At 47.9% G+C, this 27,121-nt stretch overlaps 1 protein-coding gene and 1 long non-coding RNA gene across 5 annotated transcripts in view; one reads left to right on the forward strand and one right to left on the reverse strand.

The window, feature by feature from the left end:
- The first annotated feature begins 178 nt into the window (after positions 1–178).
- LOC139020890 (uncharacterized) lies at positions 179–21,060 on the forward strand. 2 transcript variants are annotated; one of them, XR_011473379.1, is made up of 5 exons: positions 179–547; positions 14,785–14,882; positions 18,122–18,191; positions 18,778–19,052; positions 19,145–21,060. It is a non-coding gene; the product is annotated as an uncharacterized lncRNA (long non-coding RNA). The 2 variants fall into 2 exon arrangements; XR_011473378.1 differs by lacking the exon at positions 18,778–19,052.
- Positions 15,372–27,121, reverse strand: part of ZNF462 (zinc finger protein 462) — a 137,682-nt gene continuing 125,932 nt past the window's right edge. For all 3 annotated transcript variants that reach the window (XM_070430967.1, XM_070430965.1, XM_070430964.1), the window contains exons 11-13: positions 23,794–23,923; positions 19,267–19,390; positions 15,372–18,164 (exon numbers count right to left, since the gene is read on the reverse strand). In XM_070430967.1, the coding sequence (XP_070287068.1) occupies positions 17,957–18,164; positions 19,267–19,390; positions 23,794–23,923 (462 nt within the window). In that variant the 3' untranslated portion in view covers positions 15,372–17,956. The remainder of the gene's footprint in view (positions 18,165–19,266; positions 19,391–23,793; positions 23,924–27,121) is intronic.

Here is a 27,121-nt window from a genome sequence, read left to right on the forward strand (position 1 = left end):
AAACAGCTGCTTAGTGATTGAGCCAACCCGTCCATTTAGGTGTGTGGTTCAGCCCGCTTCCCTGGACCACTAGGGCTAGGGAAGTGACTGTCACTTCTGACCACTGACTGGGGGAGGGACAGGGTCCTCATTCGTCGGTGAAATGAGAACTGTCTCCCTCTGCCCACAGGACGTGGAGCTGACTTGGCTGTGAGGAGGGTTGCGTGAGGACTCTGGTCAGTGACTCTCCAAGGGTGGGCTCCTGGACAGCAGCAGCACCCCGAAACCTGTTAGACGGGGAAATACTTGGGCCCCTGCCCAGAACTGCTGAATCAGAAACGCTGGTGTTGGACGGCAGCACCGATGTGTAAACAAGCCTTCCAGGGGACTCAGAAGCATGCTAAAGCTCGGGACCACTGCTTTAGACCCGGGAGCAGCTTCCAACGTGGGTACCAAGCTTTTGTTCCTTCGTGGACTCAAGCATCTGTCTGTTTTCCTCCTCGGATCTGACTGGGAACCGGAGGAACTTCATTCGAAGCAGTAGGCCTATCCCAGATCATCCTTTTAGGTAAGTCTGCTCTTAAAAAGATAAGCTTCAAAGAAGCCTATGATAGGTGGGTACTTCAACAGTAATTATGACTAACCCTTGCACTACTTCAGATCCGTGATCTCATTCTGCCCACACTGTAGCCCTGGGAAGGAAGTCGTTTTCAAGATGAGAAAAAAGACTCTGGAAAGTTCATTCACAGCCCCAGGTCACATGTCTAGGAGTGGCAGAGCTAGTGGCCTCAGGACTATGCCAGGGATATGGGCATAATTGGGGACAATCTAGGAGGACTTCTCCCACCACTGACCTGTAATTATTGTATTACAGACACCTCAGCTGATCACCTCTCTCTGCTAAAGAAATGGGTCTCTTTGACTTGGGGAAATTCTCAGGAATGGTTCCTCCTTAAGGAGCCTCTTTTTATAAATACAGTTTCACACACACCTCCCATCAGCTCCATGGCTCTGTAACAAAGGCGACACGACAGATGAGTGTGTGAGCTAAGCAGTCCACCCAAGAGAGAAAGGCACTGCTGAAACCGGTTTGGCTCAGTGGATAGAGCGTCGGCCTGCGGACTGGGGGGTCCCGGGTTTGATTCCGGTCAAGGGCATGTACCTGGGTTGCAGGCACATCCCCAGTGGGAGATGTGCAGGAGGCGGCTGATCGATGTTTCTCTCTCATTGATGTTTCTGGCTCTCTGTCTCTCTCCCTCTCTATAAAAAATCAATAAAATATATTAAAAAAAAAGAGAGAGAGAGAGAAAGGCACAGAGCATGGCCGGGGGTCGCTCAAGCAGCTACCAAACCAGCCTCTCAGGTTTAGACACAAATGGAACCATTAACCTTCATGGGTTCTTGTGAAATGAGAGGCGATTTTTAAGATACTCCTAAGCCCTCTCTTTACTTTTACCCCAGTATTTCTGATCTCATCTAAATTTCCCCTCCCACCCAATCCCATCACATTTTTGCTCTTTTACTAATCTCACCTGGATCTAAGGACTGTTCTTCAACTACATTCAGCGCCCCCGCCCCCCTTCTCTCCCTCTGCCTCTCTTCCTCTCTCTCCTCTCTTACCCGGGATAAATTCACTGCTCCTGACTATTGATTGCTCCTGAACTATGATGGCTCCCAAATGAAAGTGCTTAACCATGCTCTGAAGAAGCTTCATTTCAGATCTATGCATTCACCTGCAAGCAGGGCTCTCAAGCCTTCCTGCCAAGGCCTCCTCCTTCCCTTACTCTGTTCCCACACGTTGTTCCTTTCCTCTGGCCTCCTCCTTCTCCAGATCCCACTCATCATGAACAGATGGTCTTGTATCCTAGGTCACAGAAAATAATGGCCATTAAACCGGAACTTCCTCAACTCCCTGCCTCTCTACGACCTAACTGGTCTAAATCTTTACCATTGATACAGACTGAATGTGTCTTCCCAGCATTCACAGGCTGAACCCCTGCGAGGTTGTATTTAGAGAGAGGGCATACAAGGAAGTGATTGAAGTTAAATGAGGTCATAGGGTAGGGCACTGATGCATTGGGATTTGTGTCTGGTCTCCCTCTGGGCCCGGACACTGAGGAAAGGCCATGTGAGGACACAGTGAGAAGTGAGCCTCTGCCAGCCAGGAAGAAAGCTCTCCACAGTCTTCTACTAGTGCCTTCTTTCCCTTAAGTCAGAACTGCATTGCAGGGCAGAGGCTGGGGGGTCGGGCTGGGTTGGAAGGTTGATGCATGAGCCTGGAATTGGCACAGAGAGAGTAAGGTGAGTTGAATATTTAATGGCATTAATTAAGATGTCTGATGAATTCATTTTATAATTTGGAGGGCCTGCTCTGAAGCCTTGAAGTCTGTAAGCTACAACTTCCTTTTAGTTGACTACAGTTGTATAGCAAAGCACCACCAAACTTAGTGGGATTAAAACAGAAAACATATAGATTCATATAATTCTTCCTAATGGGCTGCACTCAACTGGGCAATTCATTCCACTGGTCTGACTGGAGGCCACTCATGTGGCTGCTTATGTTGGTGGGCCAGTGGGGGCTGGCTCAGTTGGGATTCTGGGATGGCCGTGCCTCCTCTCTTTCCATATAGTAATCTCAAGATCTCTCTTTCCACATGGCTTGTCCGTAGGTTTTCCCCACAATGGTTCCAGACTCCTAACATGGGGCTCAGAACTCCTAAAAGCACAAAAGTTGAAGCGAACAGGTCTTCTTAAGGCTTATGCCCTTTTAGGCTTAGTCCTCTGTAGTCTGTTGGTTAAAGCATGTCACAGGGACTAAACAGAGTGTAGTTTCTTGAGGGCTACGGTGGTCACAGAATACTACAGGTGTTTGGCATCTATCAATCAACACAGGGGGGAGGGACTTGCCAATAGAACTGTCCACATCAGCTTCTGAGACTCTTTCTCTTGATAACCCTTAACATTTCTAACTCCATCTTGTGGGTCATATATCTATTGAGATGTAACGAAGCCCTACTCTTGTTGGTGCTGCTCTCTCTTTCAGGTGACTTTGCATATTTTTTTAGAGTTCTCGCCCTTCCTGTGGCTTAGCCTCCCATGTCGGGGTTTCATAACCAGAACAGATTTGAGCTCTACCTGTTTTCAGTGGTATTTAGAAGGCTACAGGTATCTGGCAAACAAGGATAAGATTTTGTGTTAACCCAGGCCTTTTCCATATCCCACACACACATGCCTCCACCTTTATACTAGACCCTGGGAACCTTCTATCTTTCCGGCCACAGTTAGGGCACTCTAAGCTCTTTGCCTCAAGGAAGGCAGGCCACAGCTAAACAAAAGAGAACAAAGACATCAATTCTCAATCTTGAGTTTCAAAAGAGCCCCTTAAAGTCCTGGCAAAAACAAACATCAGCCGAACCTGTTTGGCTCAGTGGATAGAGCGTGGGCTTGCGGACTGAAGGGTCCCAGGTTCGATTCCGGTCAAGGGCATGTACTTTGGTTGCGGGCACACCCCCACTGGGGGGTGTGCAGGAGGCAGCTGATCGATGTTTCTCTCTCATCGATGTTTCTAACTCTCTATCCCTCTCCCTTCTTCTCTGTAAAAAATCAATAAAATATATTAAAAAACAAAAACAAACAAACAAAAACACACAAAAACTCAGGTTGATAGAAAAAAGTTTTTGTTTCAAAAGCATGGCTTTCCCTGTGCCAGAAGCCAGGTGCCATGCTGTTTACAGTAGGCTTGGGGAGATTGCAGGATGATATATTAAAAATACTTGAAATATAAAGAAATATACAAAATTTAAAAATATATTAAAAGAGTTTTAAACGGTTGGTCTAGTTCTGCTGATCCTGAGCAGACTCCAGGGGCTGAGCTGGGGGGCTGATGGGAGAGGGTCCCAGGGAAGCAAGAGTTGCAGTGAGCGTTCCTCAGAAGGGACCCTGAACATGGCTCAGCTTCACAAATGTTGCAGGTTGGGTGCTTCGCAAGTAAACAGTGAGATGAAGTTTGGGTGCAAAATGCTGATGAAGAATTAACACCTAAGAAAGGAAGGGAAAGAAAGCAGAATTGGCTGAGGGAGGAGATGGATCGGGATGCAAGCCTGACAGAGCCTGGGCCAGTAGGACACTGGAGTAAATATTACCACCAGAGTTGTCCTGTGTTGGTTGGAATGGCTAGACATTTACCTAACTCAGTTATCAGATACACGCAGCTCTGGGAAGGGCAAGGTGACTTTCTGCATCTGGGAGGAACTGACAGCTTGGAGACCATCTGCCGACTGCACTTGCTCCCGGCAGCTGGGCACAAGGCCTTCTGTGAAGAGGGATCTGGGTAGCTCTGTGGCTCCGTGTCTACCACACTAATCCTCTCCGCCCCGGTAAGCTTAATCCTGGGCCAGGAGATGACAGAGCACGTGGATAGGTTTGGAAAGCCTGCAGAAAGGACCTGTACAGAACTTTCCAAGTGCGACCCAAGAGAGGCAGCATGGTGGGCTAGAGAGGAAATGGCAGCAGGGTCCATGGAGAGTCCATGATAGACCGTTCTGTTGTGCGTGGCCCCAGACTGTCATGGAAGAGTATCTGGAACCCTCCTGTGTCCAGCAATGGTTGATAGAGGGTCCAGCAATGGTTGACAGAGGGTCAGGCATGGATCATTTGGATCAATTGACACCTGGAATTGATGGTGGGGTGGGGTCCTCTTATCTGGTAAAAGTGAAGTTAACCAAAGACCACAAAAAACAAAGTTCTTAGATTTTAGCAAGGACAGATGACAGCTGTAAACCAGCTCCTATAAAGGCCTTCCCCACCCTCACTACCTCCATCAGTTTAAATCAGGGGTCCTCAAACTTTTTAAACAGGGGGCCAGTTCACTGTCCCTCAGACCTTTGGAGGGCCAGACTATAGTTTAAAGAAAAACTATGAACAAATTCCTATGCACACTGCACATATCTTATTTTGAAGTAAAAAAACAAAACGGGAACAAATACAATATTTGTATTTGCATGTGGCCCATGGGCCATAGTTTGAGGACCCCAGGTTTAGATAAATCTCAGGTGGTGAGCAGAAGGAAGGCATAGAGAAAATCCACATTGGCTGAGTTTAAACTTGAGGAGACAGAAAACAAACCTGAAGTGATTGAGTGTATCCAGAATTAAATAGATTGAATTTTCTGTCACCGGACAACATGGTGGTTCCAGACAAACACAAAGTTTAATTATGAGAAAAAATATTTTTAAAGTTATACCTTTGATTCACTTGAGTCATAGATTGGAAATTCATGGTATCCTATATAATAAAAGGGTAATATGCAAATAGACCAAACAGCAGAACAACTGAACAACCAACCAAAGCATGATATGCTAATGATATGCTAAGGCTGCTCAACTGCTGGCTATGACGTGCACTGACCACCAGGGGGCAAACAGTCACTGGTTGACCAGTCCCTATGATGTGCACTGACCACCAGGGGGCAGATGTTCCAACCAGTAGGTTAGCTTACTGCTGGGGTCTGGCCAATCGGGACTGAGTGAGATGGGCTGGACATACCCTGGAGCCCTCCCACAGTCCCTCCTCGGCCTGATCATCGTGCACCAGTGGGGTCCCTCAGTCTGGCCTGTGCCCTCTCGCAATCCGGGACCCTTCGGGGGATGTTGGAGAGCTGGTTTCAGCCCGATCCCGCAGGCCACTCCCCTTGGGAGGGTGCCAGATGCAGGGCTCATGGCTGGTGAGCACTGCTGTGGCAGCGCAAGACTCTCCCAATCGGAACTGAATGGGCGCGAGCCCGTAGCAGGCATAGTGGGGCTGGGATGAGCAGGAGCAGCAGATAGGAGCTGCAGGTGGTGTTGGACTGCGGGTTTCGGCCTGATCCCTGCAGGCCACCCAGAGGGACCCCACCCGTGCATGAATTCGTGCACCGGGCCTCTAGTGAAATAATAAAAGAAGTAATCATCACTTCATTCAGTAGAGGTAGAAAGGTAAACCAATGAAGAGTTCCAAGCTTGCTCTTGGTCAACTGAGGTACTATCTTACAACTCAGACACTGCTGATGTAGTCCATAGTAGGTGCTGATTTCTGAAACTCTACTTGAATCAAGACCTGAAATTATTTATGTTTTTGCAATGTTTTAGCTATTAATTTAAGAAAACAACCAGATATCATTCTGACTCCAGTACAAAGAATAGAGAAAGCAGGGACATGGGCTAGGGCCGTGGTCGGCAAACTGCGGCTCTCGAGCCACATGCGGCTTTTTGGCCCCTTGAGTGTGGCTCTTCCACAAAATACCACGTGCGGGCACATGTACAGTGCGATAGAAACTTCATGGCCCATGTGCAGAAGTCGGTTTTCGGCCTGGGCGAGTCTATTTTGAAGAAGTACTGTTGATATTTGGCTCTGTTGACTAATGAGTTTGCTGACCACTGGGCTAGGGGACTGGTCTTATAAAATTCTAAGCAACAAATATTGGCCTCTTGCACTTGGGTGATGGTGGTAGAGAGGGAGGATATGCAGGAAATTGGGATGTCTTTGGAAGGTAGAGTTAAGATTTGCTGATGAACTAAATGTGTGTGAAGGTTAGGGAATGACTTCTAGTTTTTGGCTTAAGCAACTGGGTGTCATGGTGACATTTAATAAAAGAGAAGATCAGAAGAGAAAACAGTTTTGTGGGGAGAGGGTGGAAACACGAGATTGATTGTGGCCAAATTGAGTTTCCGATGCTATTAAGTATCCACAAGGCTCTATCTCTTGACATCTAGTCTGGAGCCTGGTGAAGAGGATGGGACTGGAGATATTAATGTGAGAATCATGAGCATAAAGACAGCATTTAAAGCCACAGGAGCAGATGAGATCATTTACTGAGTGAGTTGCTGAATGTAGGAAGAGCAAATCCAGTGGGCGACAGGACCAAGTGTATGATAAGATTATTACAGATTTTTATTTTCTTCTTTATTGTTTTCTATATATTTCCAAGGTGTTCACAATGAGAATATATTAGTTTTATAATCAGAAAACAAGTCAACGCATCATAAATGCGCTGCTGCCACTCAGAAACACACCTACACAGCTTCCCTACACCTTTTCTCAGGAAGAGCATTTCGCCTAGGTTGGGCCTTAAAATTATTAATGTGTTTATTTAATTGGGAATCTTAGAGACAGCATTTGCATGAACATCAACATCCCTCTTCTGCAGTGCAAATGAGCCACTCGTACTCGGAGCTCTCACCCAGCCTGCCTCTCACTCCTGATTGAACCTGTGCCTAATTACGTGTTGCTCCTTGAGTTCTGGAGTGTGTAATAGCGACGTTTATTTGCCACAGTTGACAGTGAGGACTAAGTCATTTTCCTCTTCTTTTTCTTTTTTTTTTCCTTTTTAAAGTGAAGGAGAGAGTCACTCCGCCTGTCATGCCACTAACAAGCGCGCTGATGGGGTTGTGTGCCTCTGGTTAGTGAGAGCCGGGGCAGAAATCCAGACATCTCGGGCTATGCTGTCAGAAGTCCTAGTGAGAGAGAGTTGCCACAAGTCATTTGGAACGACTTTCAGAGAGTGGCAAAGGGCCGAGTGGCCCGAACATTTATTCGTTCAACTAACATTCACTCTGTCCCTCTGGTGCCCCTGGCCCTACTCTGAGCAGAGACAGGTAAACGGGACCCTGTGTAGGCTCTCAAGGAATTCGAAGTCTAGTGATTCCACCTGCATTCAGATTGTCAAGGGGCGTGGTGAGGGAGGTGCGGGGCAGTGTGGGGAATACGGCTCAGCGTCAAGGATCCCTGGACAGGACAATAATAGCTAGCATTGATCAAACTGCCGGGCACAGTTCCTCATGCTTTACAGGGATTAACTCATTTCTTCCTTCCAACAACCTATGAGGTAAGTACCAAGATTGTGCTCATTTTATGGGGTGAAAAAACCGAGGCACAAAGTGGTGAAATCTGAGCTGAGTATTTAAGGGCAAAGAGGACCTAGCCAGGCTGGGAGTGGGGGAAAATGTTCAAGCAATTAGAGCAGCTTGTTGGAAAGGCAGGGGGAGTTGATTGAGCTTGAATAGTTGGGGGGTCACAGGGTATACTTCATGGTGGAGGAGGTTTGGGGCAGGGGCCTAGGAAGATGGAACTAGAAGCGCTGAAAGGTTTTCAGAAAGGGAGCTGCAGAATCAAATTTGTCTCCATTCGGGCTGCCTCGTGTAGTCTGGTTGGACAGGAAATGGTTGTAGGGGTTTTAATAAATAATGAAAGCTAAGCTACAGCCCTGAGTGAGGTGGATTCATGGGGTGTTTCAAGGTGGATGACTGGATCTGGGGACCTGTTGCAGGTGAGGGGCTGGTGTGGGGAAGGTGTCAAGGCCGGTGCCCAGGTTTCTCCTTGGCTGACTAGGAAAGTGTAGTGTTTCCCAGAGACTGGGAGCCCTAGGGGCGGAGCAGGCCCCTGTAGACAGATGGTGCATGGGATTTGCTCTCTGAGGTGCTTGAGCTGGGTCTCTGGGGAACAGGAGAAAACAATGCCCAAGCAAACGAGCAGAAAGGCAATGACAATATGGATGGAGACCTGAACCCGAGAGCAAACAAGCCAACCCACAAACTCTTAATCTCCCTCTTACCAACAGTCTGAATGTTCAGTATCTTCCTTTAAACTTAAGGGGAGAGAGATGTTGCAATATTCTTACAAGCCAGGGATGGCAAATAGAAATTAGTTGGATAGCACTTGTTATTAGCGTTTTAATATGTCTTAAATGGCACTGACATTTTATGTCTTTTTTTACTCTATTTTAGCAAAAATTGAACATAGATATTCATGAGACCTTTCATGGGTTTACTACTGATGTTCCCCCTCCTTCCCCCCAAGTCTCTGTAAGATCTTAATTTCCCCAAATCCAAAGTCTCCTACTACCCTGGCAGTTTTCCAAAGCCCATTCTTTGAGGTGGGGAAGGCCTTGCTTTACTTATGAACACCTTGTTCTGTGGATAAAGGAAACTCAGAGAGGTTACGTGATTTTCCCATGGTCCTCCTGAGTGTCAGTCGTGGAGCTGGTATTGTAAGATAGACTCATCAGAGTCTACAGGCCTAGATTACCACCTGCCCTCACCACCTCCCTGAGAAGTGAGTTGGGTTCATTAGGGGACACAGGCTTGGGGAGAAGGGCTGTCATTCCTTGACTGTCTCCAAGGAGAAACTCTGGTTCTTGAAAATAAATGAGCGCTGATTGGGTCATAAGGCAGATAAGAGAAGCAGCACTGCTCTAGAGTCAAGGAAGTGGTCTGAGATGGGGAGACATGGACACCACCTACGAAGTCTTGACATGCTTGCACATGGCTGGAGAAGTTTACGTTAACCTCTCTGAGCAAGAGGACTGCTGAGGAGTAGAAGCATCAGATTGGAAAGGACCCAGCTGTGCCCAGATCAGTGAGAAGTTGTGCCTAGATCAGTGAGAGCCCAGCCCTCCTACTTTACGGGTGGACTTCCCCAGTGGAACAGCTCCTAGGAGCGCCAGGCCACACACTCATTTTTATTCATCATTTCACCAAGTAAGTGTTCAGCACCTACGTAAGGGGGGACTGCTAGTTGTGGAGCCGACATCTAGCCTCCATTTCCTCCTTCCTAATGGAACCCAGATTTCCCCACAACCCATTCCTATACCAGATGGGAATCACGATTAGCCTAAAACAATCAGATGATAGTGATCACCTGGCAGAGATCCAGGGCTGTATGTGTGGGCCAACCTAAGTTGACCCAATCAGGTTACAAGGAAAGTTTTACAGACTATGTTTAGGGGAGAAGTTCTGCTTCTCTTCTAGATGTGAACAATAAAGCCTGCAGCGCCAAGGCACTAGAACACGTAGGGCATGTAGCCAGTGCCTCTCCCATAGTCTGTGCTCAACCGATAGTAACTGGTCGCATCATTGTTGCAGTTTTTTTAATTCTTTAAATTATCGTTGCAGTTTGTTTAATTCTTCAATGACTTGGGAGCCTGGTTTAAAGGTTCTCAAAATGTGATGTAGGAGCCAATTAGGATCTTCCAGCATCTTTGCTAATCATAAGCAAGAGTCCTGTAGTACTTATGTTTAAAACAGGGCAGTGACCATATTTCTGTTTCTGGCTAGACTTAAATTAATAGATTAGTTCATGGAAACCAGGCATCTACTCATGTTGTTTCCATCAAAGCGTGGCCATCCATGGTGTGGGGAAGCCTCTTCCCTGGCAGTCACTTAGGACTTTACTAGTAAAAGTGCCCCCTGAACCCCTGCAGAGAAGCTTTTTGCAGAGCAATAGTTACGTTTCTAGAACACTGGCAGATAGCTGTACTGACAAAATTAAGACTCAGCTACCAGTGATACCTGCTCATCTGATACTGAAGGCTTTGAAGATGTGAACACCAGCTTGACCCTGCTGAGCTACAGATGAAATCATGAGTTCCCCTTGGGCCACGCCTCATTTCAGAAATTGACACGGGTGTGCTCCTGCCTCACCTCCCAGTCAGTCCTCCTCTGGGCCAGGTGTGCTCATAGGTATAGCATATCACGGGAAACCCTGTCCTCGAGAACTGTGCATTCCACACTGCGGCCCCCCTCTGGTCCAGATTCTGCCTTATCTCGGTGCATTTGCACAGTAGATACTACTGTTCTCTGTTTAATGAAGAAACTGAGGCAGAGAAAGAGTAAGTAGCCTGTCCAAGGGTTTGAAGCGAACAGAAGAAGACTGGTCATTCAAACCGAGTTCTCTTTGAACCCATACTGGAAGCTGAATATCTTCTGTTGCTACACATTTTGTCTGGAGAAACGAAGCCCTTTACATTTTTGTAGGCCCAGCAAGAGAAAAATCAGTAAGTGTAGATTCAGTGGCCACAGATCAAGTGCCTACCATGGGCCAGACATGTCGCATTCTCTCTAATCTATTTTTAACTGAAGACCCCGTTGTCCCTTCTCTGCAGATGGGGAAACAAAGGTTCCAGGTCCTTAAAGAGTTAACTGCAGCGAGAGCATCATGATGGGCCAGATCAGTTGGGCACAGACCATGGGAGAGGCGCTATGCTGACTGCTTTACATGTTTAATCTTCGTAATGTGCAGGACTAGGTAACTTTTATCCTCAGTTACACAGATGAGGAAAGTGAGATGCAGGGAGGTTACGTTACTCGCGCAAGGCCACACAGTGAGTGGAGGAGTCAGGATTTGAACCGAGGCAGCCTGGGTGCAGACTCTGCCCTTCACCAGCTGTGCTATACCCACACACCATCTACACTCACGAAATGGAATGAAAGCTCAGTCATGCTATTCCTGTTCCTTGACCTTCCTCCTGCCCACGGTGCCTCAGTCTGGCATCCGGGTTGACATCAGAAAGCCCATTGGGGTAGTCTCTTCCCTGACCCAAATCTGAGAAGGCAGTGGGTGACTGTAGACCAGACCCACATGATTTCCATAAGGTTTTCCTCTCTTTGCCCTTGGATGCCCCCTCCTCCCTTTTTTGGTCTCGATGACCGTTCCTTAAGCAGCATCTATCTCTCCTTCAAAAATGCCCAGCAGCCTTCAGGCTGGTGGCCCATCAAGGACAGAAGCACACACAGAGGCAGGCTTCCTACTTGATGGGAAGCGTGGATGGGCGGGGCCTGTAGCTGCAGTCTGCCAATCAGCCTCCAGAGTAGGCTCTTTCAGCCTCAGGGAAAGGTCAGGATTGCAGCCCCGAGATTTCATTCTTAAGTGGATTTCAGAGGCACTGGCTGTCCTCTCTCTACATAGTGCGGTTAAGCTGCTGCCGCTTAGCCAGAGGCTGTGTTCCTGCCACATTGTGAGGTGGCTTCTGGAAATCATGCATGCAGTTAGCTAAACGGAACCACGCTGCTTTATTAATGGGAGCAAGCTCAAGAGAGAAACTGAATAAAAACAAGGCAAGCTTGCTTTCCACCCCTAATTCAAAAAGCCAGATAATTAAGTAGGCGGAGAAAGGAAGTGTCCCTTCTGATTCCAAGAGCTGTCTCTCTCTTTCCAGATTTTTCTTTATTAGGTGGCGGTGGAGTGTGTGCGTGTGGGAGGGGGAGTGTTGTGAGGGAAGTCCTAACAAAAGATTATTGCCCCGAACCCTTTGAATAAGCGATTTGTGTCACATGGAGACCATAATAATAACTAATTGTTTTCAGTTGTGCTCAGCTTCTCCAATCCCTCCACTCAGTTCCCTTTGCAGGGCCCTCAGCAACTCCCGATCTCACCCCCTGCGGACTCACCCCCACCTGTCACTTTGAATTTCACCTCAAGGGGAGGGCTCATCAGCATGAACTCCATCCACCCCAGGCATCTTCCACCTGCAAATGCACCTGGAGAGCACTTCTCTCTCCTCTTCCCCTGGGGGTGGGAGTGGGGGTGGGGGTGGGAGTGGAGAGGGACCTCTTCACCTGCACAGCCATTGCTCTGGACCCACTGTGACTTTGCCTGTCAGTTGCCCTGGCGCTGCCATGCTCCTTCCCTCCAGTGTAACAAACGTGTCCCCATCACTGGCATTCTGCAGAAGCCTTCCCTCCACCTGCCTCTCAGGCAACCATCCCCCACCCTTGCCTGCTTCTTTCCACATCTTGACAGTCATCTCACCCCACTTGTCACAGCCACATGTCTCCACCGCCATCAGGGCCAATTCTGGCTTCTGCTCCCCTTCCCCCCTTCCACTCTGCAGCTGGTCACCACTGACGTCCAATCTTAAGACCTAGTGGCCCTCCCCATCCCTTTCCTATTCATGGGGCAAGAGAGGAGGAGGGTGGCCAAGAGAGGAGGGTGGTGGTGAGGGTGTTCAGTTCTCTGACATTTCTTCAGAGAGAGAGAGCCTAGAGTTTCAAAGACATTTTTCATCTACCAAACTGCATATTTTTTCTTAGATATTTAAAAAAGCAATCTCAAGTTCCGAAAGAAAATGTGGCATCGATGCCAAAGCAGATCACTAACACTCCGTATCAACAGGAATATATTTGAATTTAAAAGGCTAGCTGCATCTGACAGCAGTCTCAGCTGCGGCAAGTTGGAGCAGGAGCGGGGGTGGGGAGAGGAGTCCTCAGTGAACCTTTATGAAGACAGGGCACAGGTGATAAGTGGGGCGACCGTTCCCGTCATGTGACATGTAGGCAGTCAGGGAAGGCTTCACATCAGAAGTTATATTTGGTTCCTGGCCGGTAGCTCAGTGGTTAGAGCGTCAGCCTGTGGACCGAAGGGTCATGGGTTCGATTCCCAGTCAAGGGCACATACTTGGGTGGCAGGCTCCCCAGCTCTGGTGGGACCTCGTAGGGGAGGCAACCAATCAATGTGTCTCCTGTTGATGTCTCTCTCTCCCCCTCCTCCCTCCCTTCCACTCTCTAGAAATCAATGGGGAAAAAAATATCCTCAGGTGAGGATTTAAAAAAAGTTATATTGAGGCTGAGTCTTAAAGGGCAGATAACTTCCGGTGAAGAAAAGGGGTTTCACACTGAGGCAGAGGGAACGGCATTTGCAGGGCAGGGCATTTGGAAAAGAACAGACATTTTCAGGAGATGAGCTTGCTACTTTGAAGCGTCTTATGGTCTCCTGGGATCCAGTGCTGTCCCCATCACTCCCCTGGCCGTGAAATACAGATAGCTGTAAGGAAAGGCGTGTATCTTAGCGTAATTTTCGTTAAGCTAAGGGCTAAGGGCTCACCCTGTGTATGAGGAACCGATTTCTCACATGCCTCCCGAAATCAAATGCGTGCTTTTCCAGAGACAGAGTTAAGGCATTCGCAGTCAAGGTCATCTTCCCCCAGGGTTGTCAGCATCACTTCGAGGTGGGGGCAAAGCCTCACCACAGGAAGCTAAGGGCCCAGCAAGCTCCAGGGTCTTCATGGGAGTCATTTCTCCCAGGGTGCATCTCTGCCCTCACTAGCTACGGGAAGACAGGTGTCGAGTCTCATTCATTACACAGTGGAGAGCAGCAAATAGTTGCTCAAAAATGCTGGTTAAGTACTTGGGTAATGGGACCAGCATCCTGTGCTTTCTAAAGAACAGGGGGGGTTTCTATCCCCCCTCCTGTTTCCACGGTGTAAGTTCCTGATTGTGGTGGAGCTTGTCAGTTCATGTTCTTCCTGGGCACTCAGGTAGAGAAGACCATACTTTCTCATGGGTAGGTGGGCTGTGGGACCTGGTCTAGCCCATGAAGCAAGACACAAAGTGATGGATGCTGCTTCCTGAGTGGGGTATTTGAGTGGGTAGACCACCTGCAAGCTCTCAGCAATGACCCTGGGATTCACTAGTTGAGATGGTAGCATCTTGGGATATAGATGGAGGAGCTTGGATCCCTGAATTGCCAGATGAAAGGGAGCCCCCCACTGACCCTCACTGGGAATATATAAGAATTAAATGAACCTTATTGTGCTAAGGTTTTGCTTTGTTGCAGCCCTACCATGACTAATATATACATCCCACTTCCTCTCCGTAAGACAGGAGGGAGTATGGATTACACATGAACTCAATGAAAAAATTGCTCACTATTTGATGGAGGTAATGAGAATACGTATGCTTTACAACAGACAAGTCCATTGTCACCTTCACTTCTTTAGAGAAATATACAGAAGAAACTTCTCCACCTGCAGTTCCAGAAAAGGTGGAGTATCCCTTGACCATTTGATAAGTTACTAAGATTGATTCTTGGTTGGTCACTTTTTGCCTTGCTAACCAGGAAGCTCAGAGCCAAATATAACCTCATGGAATGCGTTTTGCCAGTTCCCTATTATCAATCACTTAGCTACTCAGTCCTCATTTCCCTGGGGTCCTGATTTATCTGTTCTCTCTTGTTGTGTTTTATATACCCTAATAAGTAAAACTTTCTTTTGTGAAGGGGAAAAGGAGATGAGGAAGGATGAGAACCAAACTTTTGGATGAACTCAGAACAAATGATCCACGAGCCATTGTCTCCTAACACTGAAGGCCGACAGGGTAAGTCAGCTCGAGTCAAACAATCGTTGTTATTGATGTTGACTTACTCTCCTAGGTTTCATGACTATTAATTTTTCCTTTGCTTTATAACAGCGTAGCTCACAAAGTTAATGATGATAATTGCTGGTGCGGGATGCACAGGAAGATAGTTTGTGGCAGTGGGTGTAACTTGCAGTAAGTTTAAAATAGCTGTGCTCATGGATTCAGGGTCCCTAGATGACATTAATCATGGGCACTTCCTCCTTCTGAACTGTCATACACACTGATTCACAATTTTGATGGAAAACATTCCCTCCATAAAATTCCCCAGTTGATGATACATTACCTGATGCAAAAATAGGAACATTTTAAAATCCCAGCTCATACCTCACCTTAGTTTTATCTTTGCTTTCCAGACCTGTGTAGATTCAGGGGCAATGCAACATCCTTTCTACATTTATCTGCCATCATATCTATCAATGATCTCCAACAGATGCACATAGACACATGTGAAAAAAATTCTTTATTAATTTCTCACATTTTATTACAAAATGTATGTTGCAAACAACTTGAATAACCTACTTGTGTGTTTTTTGTTGTTTTTTTAAACCCTTGGCTTCAAGAACTCAGGATCTCCCTATCTTTCATCAAGTATTGGGAAACACTGATTATTGGAGTCAATAGGTTCTCATTTTGCTATTTACTTTCTTCTCTCAAGCTCTGAAAAAAATGTCCTCTGTATAAATTAAACAAAAAAAATGTTGTAAATTCTATGTCATTACAGTCAACAGAATTATAATAATGCATCCAAAATGTGCGGCCACAAAATATCAGGTATATGTTTGAAAAAAAGAAAAAAAATGACATTCTAGCCTTGTTACAAGGATAATGGTCCCATATTTTTATTAACAGGTTAGCAAAACAAAATCCAATGGATTACAATATTTACATGTTATTTGAAAAATAAAGTAGTGATAAAAGCATGTCACAATTATTTTCTTTCTTTTTTTTTTTTTTTTCCCTTTTTCTCCCTTTTTCTCTCTTTTCCTTTTTTTTCTTTTTGTTTGTTTTTTGGTAACCATTACAAACACCCAATCCAGGTATGGAACTGTTTAATACATTTGAAATGAGGCCAATTAAAAACAAATATGGACACGAAATGAAATCTCTGTTTAGATAGTTTACACTTTCCCCATTTTCTGGTTTCCACATGATGGCCCTCATCCCTAAAAAAAAATATTAAGATAAATGCCCTACAAAAAAAAAAAGTCTTAACAGCAAGAAAATAAAGGAAGAACATGCTTTTCAAGTAAGCACTTATTCCACAAATGCAGTATCTTTCCATGGATTTTATTTGAAGCTATGTGGGACACTGTCATCTCTGCAATTCCCTTCCCTCTCTTCCCTCCCCCTCCCTCAACCCTTCCAAGTAAAAAAAACAAAACAAAAACAAAAAACATGAAAACCAAAGGACTCACACACACCCACATACATACGCACGAGAACACACACATCCAAGCACGCAAGCTCATAGGCTTCTAAAACCTAGGCTTCAAGGAAAGTTCTTTTCTACTCTTTGTAACAAAAACTCTCTGTTCACAATCAGAACATATTATAAATGTAGACTTAGATTTAGTCTAAGCCGCTCCCTCCTGAAAAAGCTAAGATGGGGAAACGGAGCAGCTGGCAGCTAGATTTAAACAAACAACAAAAAAGTAGTTCTCCAGGCTCCTTGTAGGATGGAAGTATTTCTTGTCCATTCTCACCAAAGGGATGGGATTCCCTTCCCCACCAAGTCAAATGAGAAACCGCCCCCCCAAAAAAACACACATTGCAAACAAAAGCAAAATACAGATTGGAAATCACACACAAAAGCCAGCCCATCCTAACAGAACGTATTTGTGTGAGACGGATAGTGTGATAATTTGACAAGCAACAAAAGGGTGAAGAGGACTTCCTCGTCTGGCCCACAAGCTGCATAGCTGTGCCAAAAAGTTTGGTTCTTTAGTTAAATTAAAAAAAAAAAAAAAAAGTTAACTTCTTTGTTATTTCCATGTTTAAAATAAAAACATTCCTATTCACAAAAAAAACCCTAAATCTTCCTTGCCCCAAATTAAAACAATATCAACACACACACACAAAGAAAAACAATTTATATGAAAAACTGAATTGTGCTGTGTTTGTAACACTCAAGCTGATAGAAAATGAACATGTGGCAAACGGAACTCCACAGTCACCGTAAAATTAGTTTGTATGAGTCTACCAAAGTCTAAATCATAGTTGAACACTAATAAACAGCTTACCTGGAATAAAGGATGACAATTCACAAACAGTTATCTAGTAATTAAAGTCTGTTTCTTTTTTTTTGTTTTGTTTTTTACTAAAATAATTAAAAAAATCACAGTATTTTAAGAAATAAAACCCACGTGGGGATTTTAAGCACAATTTGTGTTCCTTTCTTTAAAACTCTTTTTTTTTTTTTTTCTCCATTCACCATCTTGCCCAGCAGTTCTCTCTACATTTAACCACGACGACGACAGGTAGTACTGACAAATGCAGAGAATTCCCTTGGTTAAGTTTGAGGTACTAGGAAACAGGTGACTGTTTTATGCAAAGCAGTTTTTTTGTTTTCTGTTTTTGTTTTTTTCCCAAAGCGGCTGCAGTTAGGTCTTGAAAAAAGCTTAAGGTATGAAAACTAGAAAAACGCACAGAAAGTTGTGCGTCAGAAAATGTTGTTCCCCTAAGAAGTCTTCTACTGTCATGGAGCTTGTTTTCACACACTGTCCAAGACCACCACAGGCCACGCCGTGCCCGGGAGGCGCTGCGCATCCCGCCACGAGCGACACTTCCACGCTGAAGATCCGGGAGGGAAGGTGTAGTGATGGAAAAGGAGCCACATATTCCAACCATTTAAATAACTTTAATTTACATACTCACTCACACAGGTACCAGTGCTTTGAAAATAGATTGTTCAGTCCGAAAAAGCAGCTTTGTTCTGTCTTCTCTTTTCTGTCCCCCACGTCTCAGCCCGAGCTGGCCCTCCCACTTTGCGTCACGGTTCAAGTAAGGTTGTGATCCAGAATTCCACCCCACGCTTATTCCTTTTCGGCCTCTGCATTCTCCAGGAGAGATCTGTCGGCAGCGACTACGCAGATGGCTACTGTCTCGTTCTTTAGGGAAAAGTCTATCCCGAGCGCTTCGTCATCTTCCTTCTCCTCTATCGAGGGCATCTTAATACTGTCCTGCACGCTCTCTTGTAGGTGGATTTCTTCTCTGCTCACCTGCTGGGTGTCGTTCAACGCCCTGGGAGAACATGGAAGGCAGAGACAGGTGAGTGTTTACTGTTTCCTAGTTAAATGAAAAAAGACTCACATCCTTAACAAAAGGCCTTGGGGTTTCCTTGGAACAAATGCCACGAAAGGATGACTAAATTGTGAGCGACTTATCCTTGCTACACGTTGTGCTTAGGTCAAGTATTGCTGGTACTTGAACCTACAAAAAGGCCCATTATCATGCTATGGTTTGATTACATCATGCTTTGTTTCCAGGTGAATATAATGGTTTTATGTTTCCCGCCTCTACTGGGAACAGAGAGAAGCTGTAAGTGGTCAGAGCAAGTATTGTCTGATGCTCAAACTCCTCAGCGGAACCCGGAAGCTAGGAGGTTGGCTGTGTTTATTAAGACTGAAAGAGCAGCCCCGGTATTAAAGAGTTAATGGACAGGTCCAGAAACAAATCATAGAGATAAACAAAAAGCAAAATCCCCAAGACAGAACCCATGTCTTGGGAAGCTGAGTTATAGTCTCTGAAGTTTAGGTGCTTCAGGTCTCAGGGGTATTTTCTGCTAAAAGCACCAACTCGTAGGCCCTGTATCTGGTGGACTAAGAGGATAATTTTATATTCAAGGATCTTACAGGTGTTTTACAGGTGTGCTCCCACCTACCTGGGAGGCAGGCAGAAGCTGGCTCTGTCCCCGAGGCAGAGCACTGAAGGCACCAAGAGGTGCGTGGGAATGTTCCAGGCCACTCAGGGAATGAGTCATCAGAGGCAGGAACAGAAGCCAGATCTTTTGACCCCGGTCCACGCTCTATCAGAGAACGCCACGCTAATGAGAGCTGAAGGGACACTGGCTGGAGAAAGCGCGACACTTGTACGCGAGGGCTTGAGTGGGATTTGTCATTTGTAGCGAAGGTGACTTTTTCATTTGACTTGTGTCTGGGTGACCATTTACAACACCAACCAAAAAGGAGACACTAGTTCCTGACATCTGTCTCTCCTCCCAGGCCCAGATATGTGACACAGAGGGGTCCGGGTGTCGGCAGGGGAACAAAACAACCACCACGAAGAACCTGACCGCCCTACCATCTCCCTCTGGGCCAAGGCGTCGGGGGATGGCTCAACTTACATGCCGTGTCTCAGCACGTGCCGCTCCCACTCGGAGCCCTGGGAAAACGCCCGCCCGCAAAATTCACACGGAAAGCGCTTCTGAGCGTTCATGGCAGCCCCGTGGTCAGCAAACCTCATCAGATCTGTAAGGAGAAAGCAGAGCAAGCGTTACCCGAGTGCTGCGGGAGGCGGCGGAAGAGGTAAGCCAGCCTTTAGGAGGAGACCTCCTCCCCTCCCTCGTCACACCATTTGTGAGAGCGAGTTCCAGATCCCCTGTCCTTCCTCCCACCGGCTTTTCACCGAGGGCACTTCTGGAACGGCTCTCAAGAACCGTTCCTGGCTCCCAGGCCCCACACGTGCCCGTCCCCACCTCTCCAGCTGCTTCTGTCACAAACAACTTGGGTCATTCCCACGGCGTCTGAGCAGGTTGTCTATTCAGTCTCCCCTGCCCGTGATGGTCTAGCAGTGCCTCACTGTTTAGCACTATTCATTTTCTACTTGACACGAGTTTGCTCACTAAAAAGAATATAGGCTCCCGAAAGCATGGAGCAGGTTACGTGCAGACCCGGGGATTTCAATGCCTTCCAGTGGGAACGCCGTCCTGACTCCCAACGGCGGTCACCTGTCACAGATGTCACCATCCACACCTCACGGGGCTCCGAGCACTGAATGCCTGAAGGTGTGTGCTGGACAACGGGAGGCCGGCGTGTGAAAGCAGGCGTGACCTCGGCTAACGAGGGAGCCTGGCCAGCTGCCCGGCCCTTACTCCTCAAGCGGTGAAATCCGGGAAGGCGGGGACATGCGGACATTTCTGGACAGGTCTGTTGTAGACATCAAACGTGGACTGTCATTGTTTTTCTCTCCTCTGTGGCGCTGGGCACATGGTAGGGTCTGATAAGCGTGGGTTGGGCAGCTAATTGTTTACAGGCCACTCCTCCTGGCAACCTCCAAGACAGGAGCTTCTGTGACCTATGTGGGATCGGAGTCCCAGCCCATGTGTCTTTCATGACACCACAGTAGGCCAAATTCTCCCGGGGGCTAGCACCAACCATCTCCCCAGATCTGATCCCTCGGTGCATGTCCACACAAGACATTACAGCAGTGGTTCTCAACCTTCCTAATGCCGTGACCCTTTAATACAGTTCCTCATTTTGTGGTGACCCCCAACCATCAAATTATTTTCGTTGCTACTTCATAACTGTAATTTTGCTACTGTGATGAATCGTCATGTAAATATCTGATATTCAGGATGTATTTTCATTGTTACAAGTGAACATAATTTAAAGCATAGTGATTAATCACAAAAACAATATGTAATTATATATGTTTTCCGATGGTCTTAGGCGACCCCCGTGAAAGGGTCGTTCGACCCCCAAAGGGGTCATGACCCACAGGTTGAGAACCGCTGCGTTACAGGGAGCCGTCTCCTGGTTGAACGCTCCGAGCTCATCAAACCGTAGGATGACGCTCACAGGGTAGGTATCTCCGTGCTGCCTTAATCCTCAGCACACAAAGCTATGTGAATAGGGCCAGTTTGAACAAAAGATGAAACATTTTTCTCACAAATTAAGAAGATCACCACACCAGCCATTAAAAATAATTGCACAGACTATCTCCCTTGATTCTTTTCGCTGGAAATGAGACAGCACCATCTGCTCGGCGCATTAATTTCTTAGCAGGGATTATCTTGGGCAAGAAATCAACAGAATGCCTTCCTGACTCCTCCCAACTGCATAATGAGAGGGGGTGGGGCGGAGCCTGCCTGGGTTAATTTTGGTTTCTTCCTGCCCGGTTTCTTCTCTTTCAATTTCCCTCCGAGCTTTCTAGGCGGCACCTGCAGGGTGGCCAGCCAGTCCCCTCTCCAGTTCTGGTGTTGGAAAAGGACGCCGGGAATGGGGTACCTACACGGACGAGGGCCCCCTGAACGAGGGCCTGATGCAAGTCCGCCCTGCCAACGAGGGGCAAGCTCCTGGCTCACGCGCCCTTTACCCTGAGGAACATGAAACCACTCGTCTACTCTTTCCAAGGCTCCTCTGGCTCAGCCTCCGAGGAGGCCAATCATTACCTGTCTCACGGCAAACAGCTCTCCACCCGCTCGAGCTGCCTCGCCAGAGCCACCACCCACTCTCCGCTCCTAGGAGACAGGCCGGCTGGCAAACACCCCCGGGCTATTGTGTGTCCTTTCTTCTCGCTGGCAAGAACCCACCTCCATGGTGGGAAATCGATTAGAAGGAGACGACACAAACTTGGGAGGGACAGGAAGGTTTAGGCTGATGACTTCCATGAGTAGTACTGGAAGTCGCTCCTGTACATCCGCCACCAGCGGGAGAGACAAGCTTCTCCACCCCGAGACTTTCCCCATGTGGTTAAGGCTCATGAATGGGAGGCTACCCTCCAGTGAGACGCGATCGGACGCGACCAAGCTCTTTCCAGTCCAACCGAGCGGGTCTGAAGCTCCTGTGAGGGGGCGGCCACGCAGCACGAGGGGGGAAACCTGCCTGGTGCCCACACATCCGACTGCGCCCTTTTCCCCTTCTGCTTGTCTGTGCTTTTACTTTGGAGGAGTCACTGGTCTCACAGGGGCTCTTGCCTCTGTCATGCTTAGCACCTCTAAATTCACGTGTGCTCGCTTTAAAGACTCAGAAGTCATAGGACCCGGGGGAGGGAGGGCGGGGCCCAGGAGCCCCTCTGCCCTCTGTCAGAGGAGCCCTTTCCAGGGAACTCAGGTGGCAGTGCACTGATCCCAAGGAATCCGTCACCAAGAACATATACATGGAATGTCGAGCTTCTCAGATCACAGCCATTGTCCATGCAAGAGGCGGAGGAGTCTGGCCCCTACTAACAGACGCTGTACCGTCACAAGGGCAATCAACCTACCGGGTGTGGATGCTTCCTTTGCCGTTTATTCTTCAGGTCACCATGGACATGCTGGCACACCCTAGCTCGCAGTCCCTGCTGCCGTCCTAGCCACAGGGGGCTAAGGTGGTCTCCCACTTTGCAAACCTGTGGCCTCCTGCCACAGCGTCATAGTGGGGTGGGGGTGGGAGTGGGAGCAGGTCAGGAAAAAAACCGGGAGAACCTCAGAGGGAAATCGTCACCAAATACTCTTCCTCAGGCTTGCAGATTGACCAAGGAGGAAAAAACAAAGCTATTTTTGTAAAAGTGTACCTTAGAGTGAGACCCTAATGGCCACAGAATTGACAGAATTCAGGGTCAAGTTCCCTTCAGTGAACAAGCCACTGTCCACAGGGTTGGGGAACAGGATGTTGTGTAAAAGGGATCTTGCCTTTGGAGCCAAAAGACGAAATTCGACCTCTAGTGTTGTGTTTTTTAAACTTTGCATGAACTCTTACATTTCCTGGGCCTTTATTTCCCCGTTTGTAAAATAACAATACACCTACATGAGGGTTATCATTTATTAAGTGGTTACTACGTTTCAAGGACTGGTTTGTGTGTGATCTCACTGTGTCTTGGTGTTATCTCACGGAAGCTTTTCACAACCCTAGGAGGTAGGTGATATTATTACTGATGATGAATGCACAGGAGCTACCCAGTCATATAGCTGTATTACCCAGTCAAACAGCTACTAGCGGAACTAAAGCCAGACCCAGGCAGGCCCACTGCAGACCCCTCTCCAAGGCAACTAGAAACCACCAGCACTGGGCCTGGCACATGATGATGCTCCGCAGTGGCAACTAACACCACCCCTCTCAGCACTGCGGTGACATCTATGGTCTAGTTCTCAGGCTTGTTACCCGTGTGACTCTGGTAAGTCTGCAGGAACTAAAGTAACAGATTTCAACCTAGCTGCTCACATGCACCGTCTTGGGATTTCCACACTGTTCTGCATTGATCGATGTCGAGAACAACTCTAAATCACATACATGTCTGTCTGTAATTACATATACTTTCAACAAGCTTCATTTTGAAGATAATTATAGACAAAGAAGAAGTTGGAAAAATAGTACAAAAATTCCATGAGACCTTCCCCCGTGTCCCCTGTAAACACATGACTAAATGAAAACTACTGGTTTTGTCAAAACCAACGGCAAGGAGGTTAAGAGGAGGCCATGCTGAGGACTGATGGGAGCGTGGGGGGGGGGGGGGCCCAGGATTCATCTCACAGCCTCCCCCACTCACAGCCTCGGCAGGTGAGCCCCGCAGCAGCAATTGCAAATCAGCGTCCCATTGGGTGTTCACTGACGTTCCCTGAGAGCTCTGGTGTCATCCGTCTTGCCATTGGCCAGTCCTTATACTAAGACCCCAAGACACCCCTTCTCCTTGTTAAAAACAAATCACCACTCTACATTGTTAATAAACACATCAACCGCAGCGAGAGAGAAAATGCCTGTGTCCCGTGGAGTTTCTACAGCTGGGGATAGTTTACAGACACGGCCCCTCACAGGTTTCTCGAGTCGGTCGGTTCTGCTCCTGAACTAAGGGATCGTTCCTTCTGCTACTCCTACAGCACCCCGTCCCCCCATCTCCCCGTCTCCCCACGGACACACTGGCTGCCACCGGGGCCCGCAGGGCGGGCGAGACTCACCTCTGTCCTCGGCCTTGCCCACGTCCTCCTCCTTGTCCTCGTCCTCGCTGCTGGAGCTCTCCAGCTTGCCCTTCATCTGCTCCAGCTGGTCCAGGTTGACCCGTCCGACCAGCTCGAAGTTCCGGCTCACCTGAAAGAGGCCAAGCGCACGATGGGAGAGGCCGCGGGCGGGTGGGGGACATCTCTCCAGCACCCTTGCCCCGCTTGTCTTTGGAACCAGGACCGAACGACACCAGCGCCGAGGCGGCCCTCTTCTCCCAGAGACGCTGTTTCTGCAATGGGTGCTCTCACATCCCACCGTGTTCAATGGGACTGTCGACATAGGGCCCTCCTTACCGAACTTGGTAAGAGAAGTGAGCTACCGTCGGCCAGAAAGCACAAGTACCATGAAGCTTGGAGAGTGGAGGCGGTGGCCAGCAAACAATTTATTTCTTTGTCAATCCTCACCCGAGGATATTTTTTCCAGTGATTTTCAGACAGAGTGGAAGGGAGGGTAGAGGCGGGGGTGGGGAGGGGAGAGGAACATTAAAGGGAGAGAGACACATATTGATTAGTTGCCTCCCGCCCTGCCAGGGATCAAATCCAAGACCCTTCTGTCCTCTGGCCGACGCTCTAACCAGTGAGCACCTGGCCAGGGCTGGGAAACCCTTTTTAGTTGAATTCAAAGCAGTGACTCTTGTAAACCACCCAGTTCTCCTGGAGGCGAAGAGGCTCTAAGTATCTCGAGAACAGGCGGTGACAGTCGCAGCCTCTTCCCCACGGTCCTGCCACCCGCAGGGCTGCAGGCTGTCCCAGTGCAGGCCCGGCGACAGTGACTTGATTCCTAACACACACTGACCAGGAGCCACAGGTTAGCACAGGACTCAGGTCAACACACAGCCATGGGCTACCCCTGTGGCAGGCGCTGGGCTCCCCCGCTGGAGGGAGGGCCGGGGGCGGGATCCAGAGAGGAGGAGACCCAGTCTGGCCCCCAGAGGCTCACAGTGTACCAGGTAGTTGGGGAGGAAAGACAGACATCATTCACTAGATCCAAGGCAGATGCCCATAGCTGCTACACAGAGAGGGTAAGGAGGACGAGGAGAGAGAGGATTTACAAGACAATCCCAAATGTGTCCCCTGGAACAGACTGGAACACAGATCCCCTGAGCACCAGATGCCGGGCAGATGGGACTATCACCATCAACTGTGACAAACGTGAGAGAGACTCGCAGTATCAGGGCCAACGAGCAGTCCTCTGACAGGCTGGACATCGTCCCCACCACATTCTGTGCGAGGGAGCCTTTAAGAGGAGGAAGAACCCTCGGGATAAAAGCTCTTTTGAAACCAGAGGAACAATACATGGACCTAACACAACGAGGAACCGGGAAAGCAGTCGCTTTGAAAACAACAAGACACGAGGGTGGACGAGAGGTCTAAGTCCGTCTCAATGCTCAACACTCGAGGGCGGCAAGTTGTTCTTCTCACTAAAAAAGTTGTAGAAATTAACAGACTAAAGTGAGGAGGAGGAGGAAGCTGGACTCAGAGTCTTGATTTCTCCTTCCACCCATCTAATAAGAGTTCACAGCAACCGTCTCAAAGGCACTTTTGCTTGTGGCACCTCCTAACCAGGGGTTTATCCACCAGGCCTCACTCCCACAGGCCTATGTGAAGTTTTACTAATTCATTTTTACAACATGAAGCGAGAGGGGGTAGGGCACAGGAGCAAGAGCTCTGAAGTCAAACAGACCTAAATTCAAGTCCAGGGTTTGCCGTTACTCAGACTCCGGGCAAGTTATTCAACATACATGTCCTCATTTATAAAAGGGGGGTCAGCACACTACCCGAAACACAGCAGTTCCCCCAAATGTCGCTTCCTGCCCCTTGCAGGGAATGTGGTCTTTTCCAATTTTGGCTTTTGGAAAAGGCGTACGATAAGCATTGTAAATGCATATTCATGAAGTTATGTTTAGCCACAAAGTCTGTATTTTAACCCAATAGCATTTATGACAAATATCTGAATAGAAGTTTGCTAGGTTGCCAGTTTTTAAGGAAAAGGAGGCAAGGCTCCAATCTGCCTAATTTTGAACTATGTGTAAAGAAACATCTTTTAAATGACTAGTACTTAAAAGGCAGCCTTTTCTGGCCACCTTCACCCAGGCCACCTGTGTGTGTGAGGGACATGAGGGGTGGCAAGATGCCAAGAAACAAAAATAATGAAGCCGAGAATGGCCAAAAGGAAATCCCGTATTGTTTAATCCAGGAAGTCTTCATTGATTCCTTCATTCACTGGACAAGGACTTCCTGAGGGCCTACTGTGTGTCAGGCCCTGCACCAGGTACCAGAGCCCTGCTTCCCAAGGGCTCCGGTGACAGACCTGTCACCAAACCGAATGTTCCTTTTTGCTTTCCCGCCTCCCTCTTTCTTTTCCCTTCACTGGGAAACTGTTAACATTTTGGATTCTGCACGATTTTGAAAGAGTGCAAGACATTTTCATGGTCTGATATTCATCTGAGGCTGCCCCAGGATTCAGCTGTCCTGAAGATTTCTAAAATCTCTCCTAGGCAATTAAAAGATTTAAAAGAAAAAACATTTTTGTTATGTAATCACAAGATTTTTTTAAAAAAAAACACAAAAACTCTTGATCGTGTTGGGGTTCTAACTCTACTTTAAGTCCCCCGGTCAGCCAGCCAATATTCATCTTACTGCACAAGACTCCTCGCTGCATTTCTGAGCCCATCTCTCACCTGGATTAATGCCACGTCCTCCCTCCGTCATCCATTCTCACCCCTCTTGCATCTAATCTCTGGTGCCTTCTGGGTGATTTTTAAAAAATTTAAATCTGTTCATGTCAGTCTCCGCTTGCCCTGAGGATAAAATCCTCATTTCTTACCGAGACTTGCGTGGCGGGCGATCAGTGTACCATGGCTCGCCCTCTCCCGCCTGCCTCCCCTTTGCTCCGACGGCCCTGAACTTGCTGAGCTTCCTGGGATCTGCCACGCTCTTGACCCTGTGCCCCCCCCCCCCCCCCCCCCCCCCCCCCCCGGGCACGTGCCATTTCCCGTTTGGAATTCCAGCCTGCCTCCTTCATGCAGCGACTTCTGTCTTCCAGCCTTGCTTCAGTGTCGAACTCCTCCTTGGTTAAATACCCTTGGCTCTGCACTCCCACAGCACCCTACACTCGCCTTTGGTAATTCATCCCCCTCAGTAATTAGTTGTTTATGGCCTTCACACTCCCCCCTCCGCCTCCCACCCAAACTGCTAACTCCTGGGGAACCTCTGCCTCCGACTCCCAGCGGGATCTCACCGGCCAGGCCTGGCATACATATCCTCGGTATCAGTGGCATTCTTA

Source organism: Myotis yumanensis, unplaced genomic scaffold, assembly GCF_028538775.1.
Source record: "Myotis yumanensis isolate MYYU_CA2020_CCGP unplaced genomic scaffold, mMyoYum1.0.hap1 SCAF_12, whole genome shotgun sequence".
Lineage (NCBI taxonomy): Eukaryota > Metazoa > Chordata > Mammalia > Chiroptera > Vespertilionidae > Myotis > Myotis yumanensis.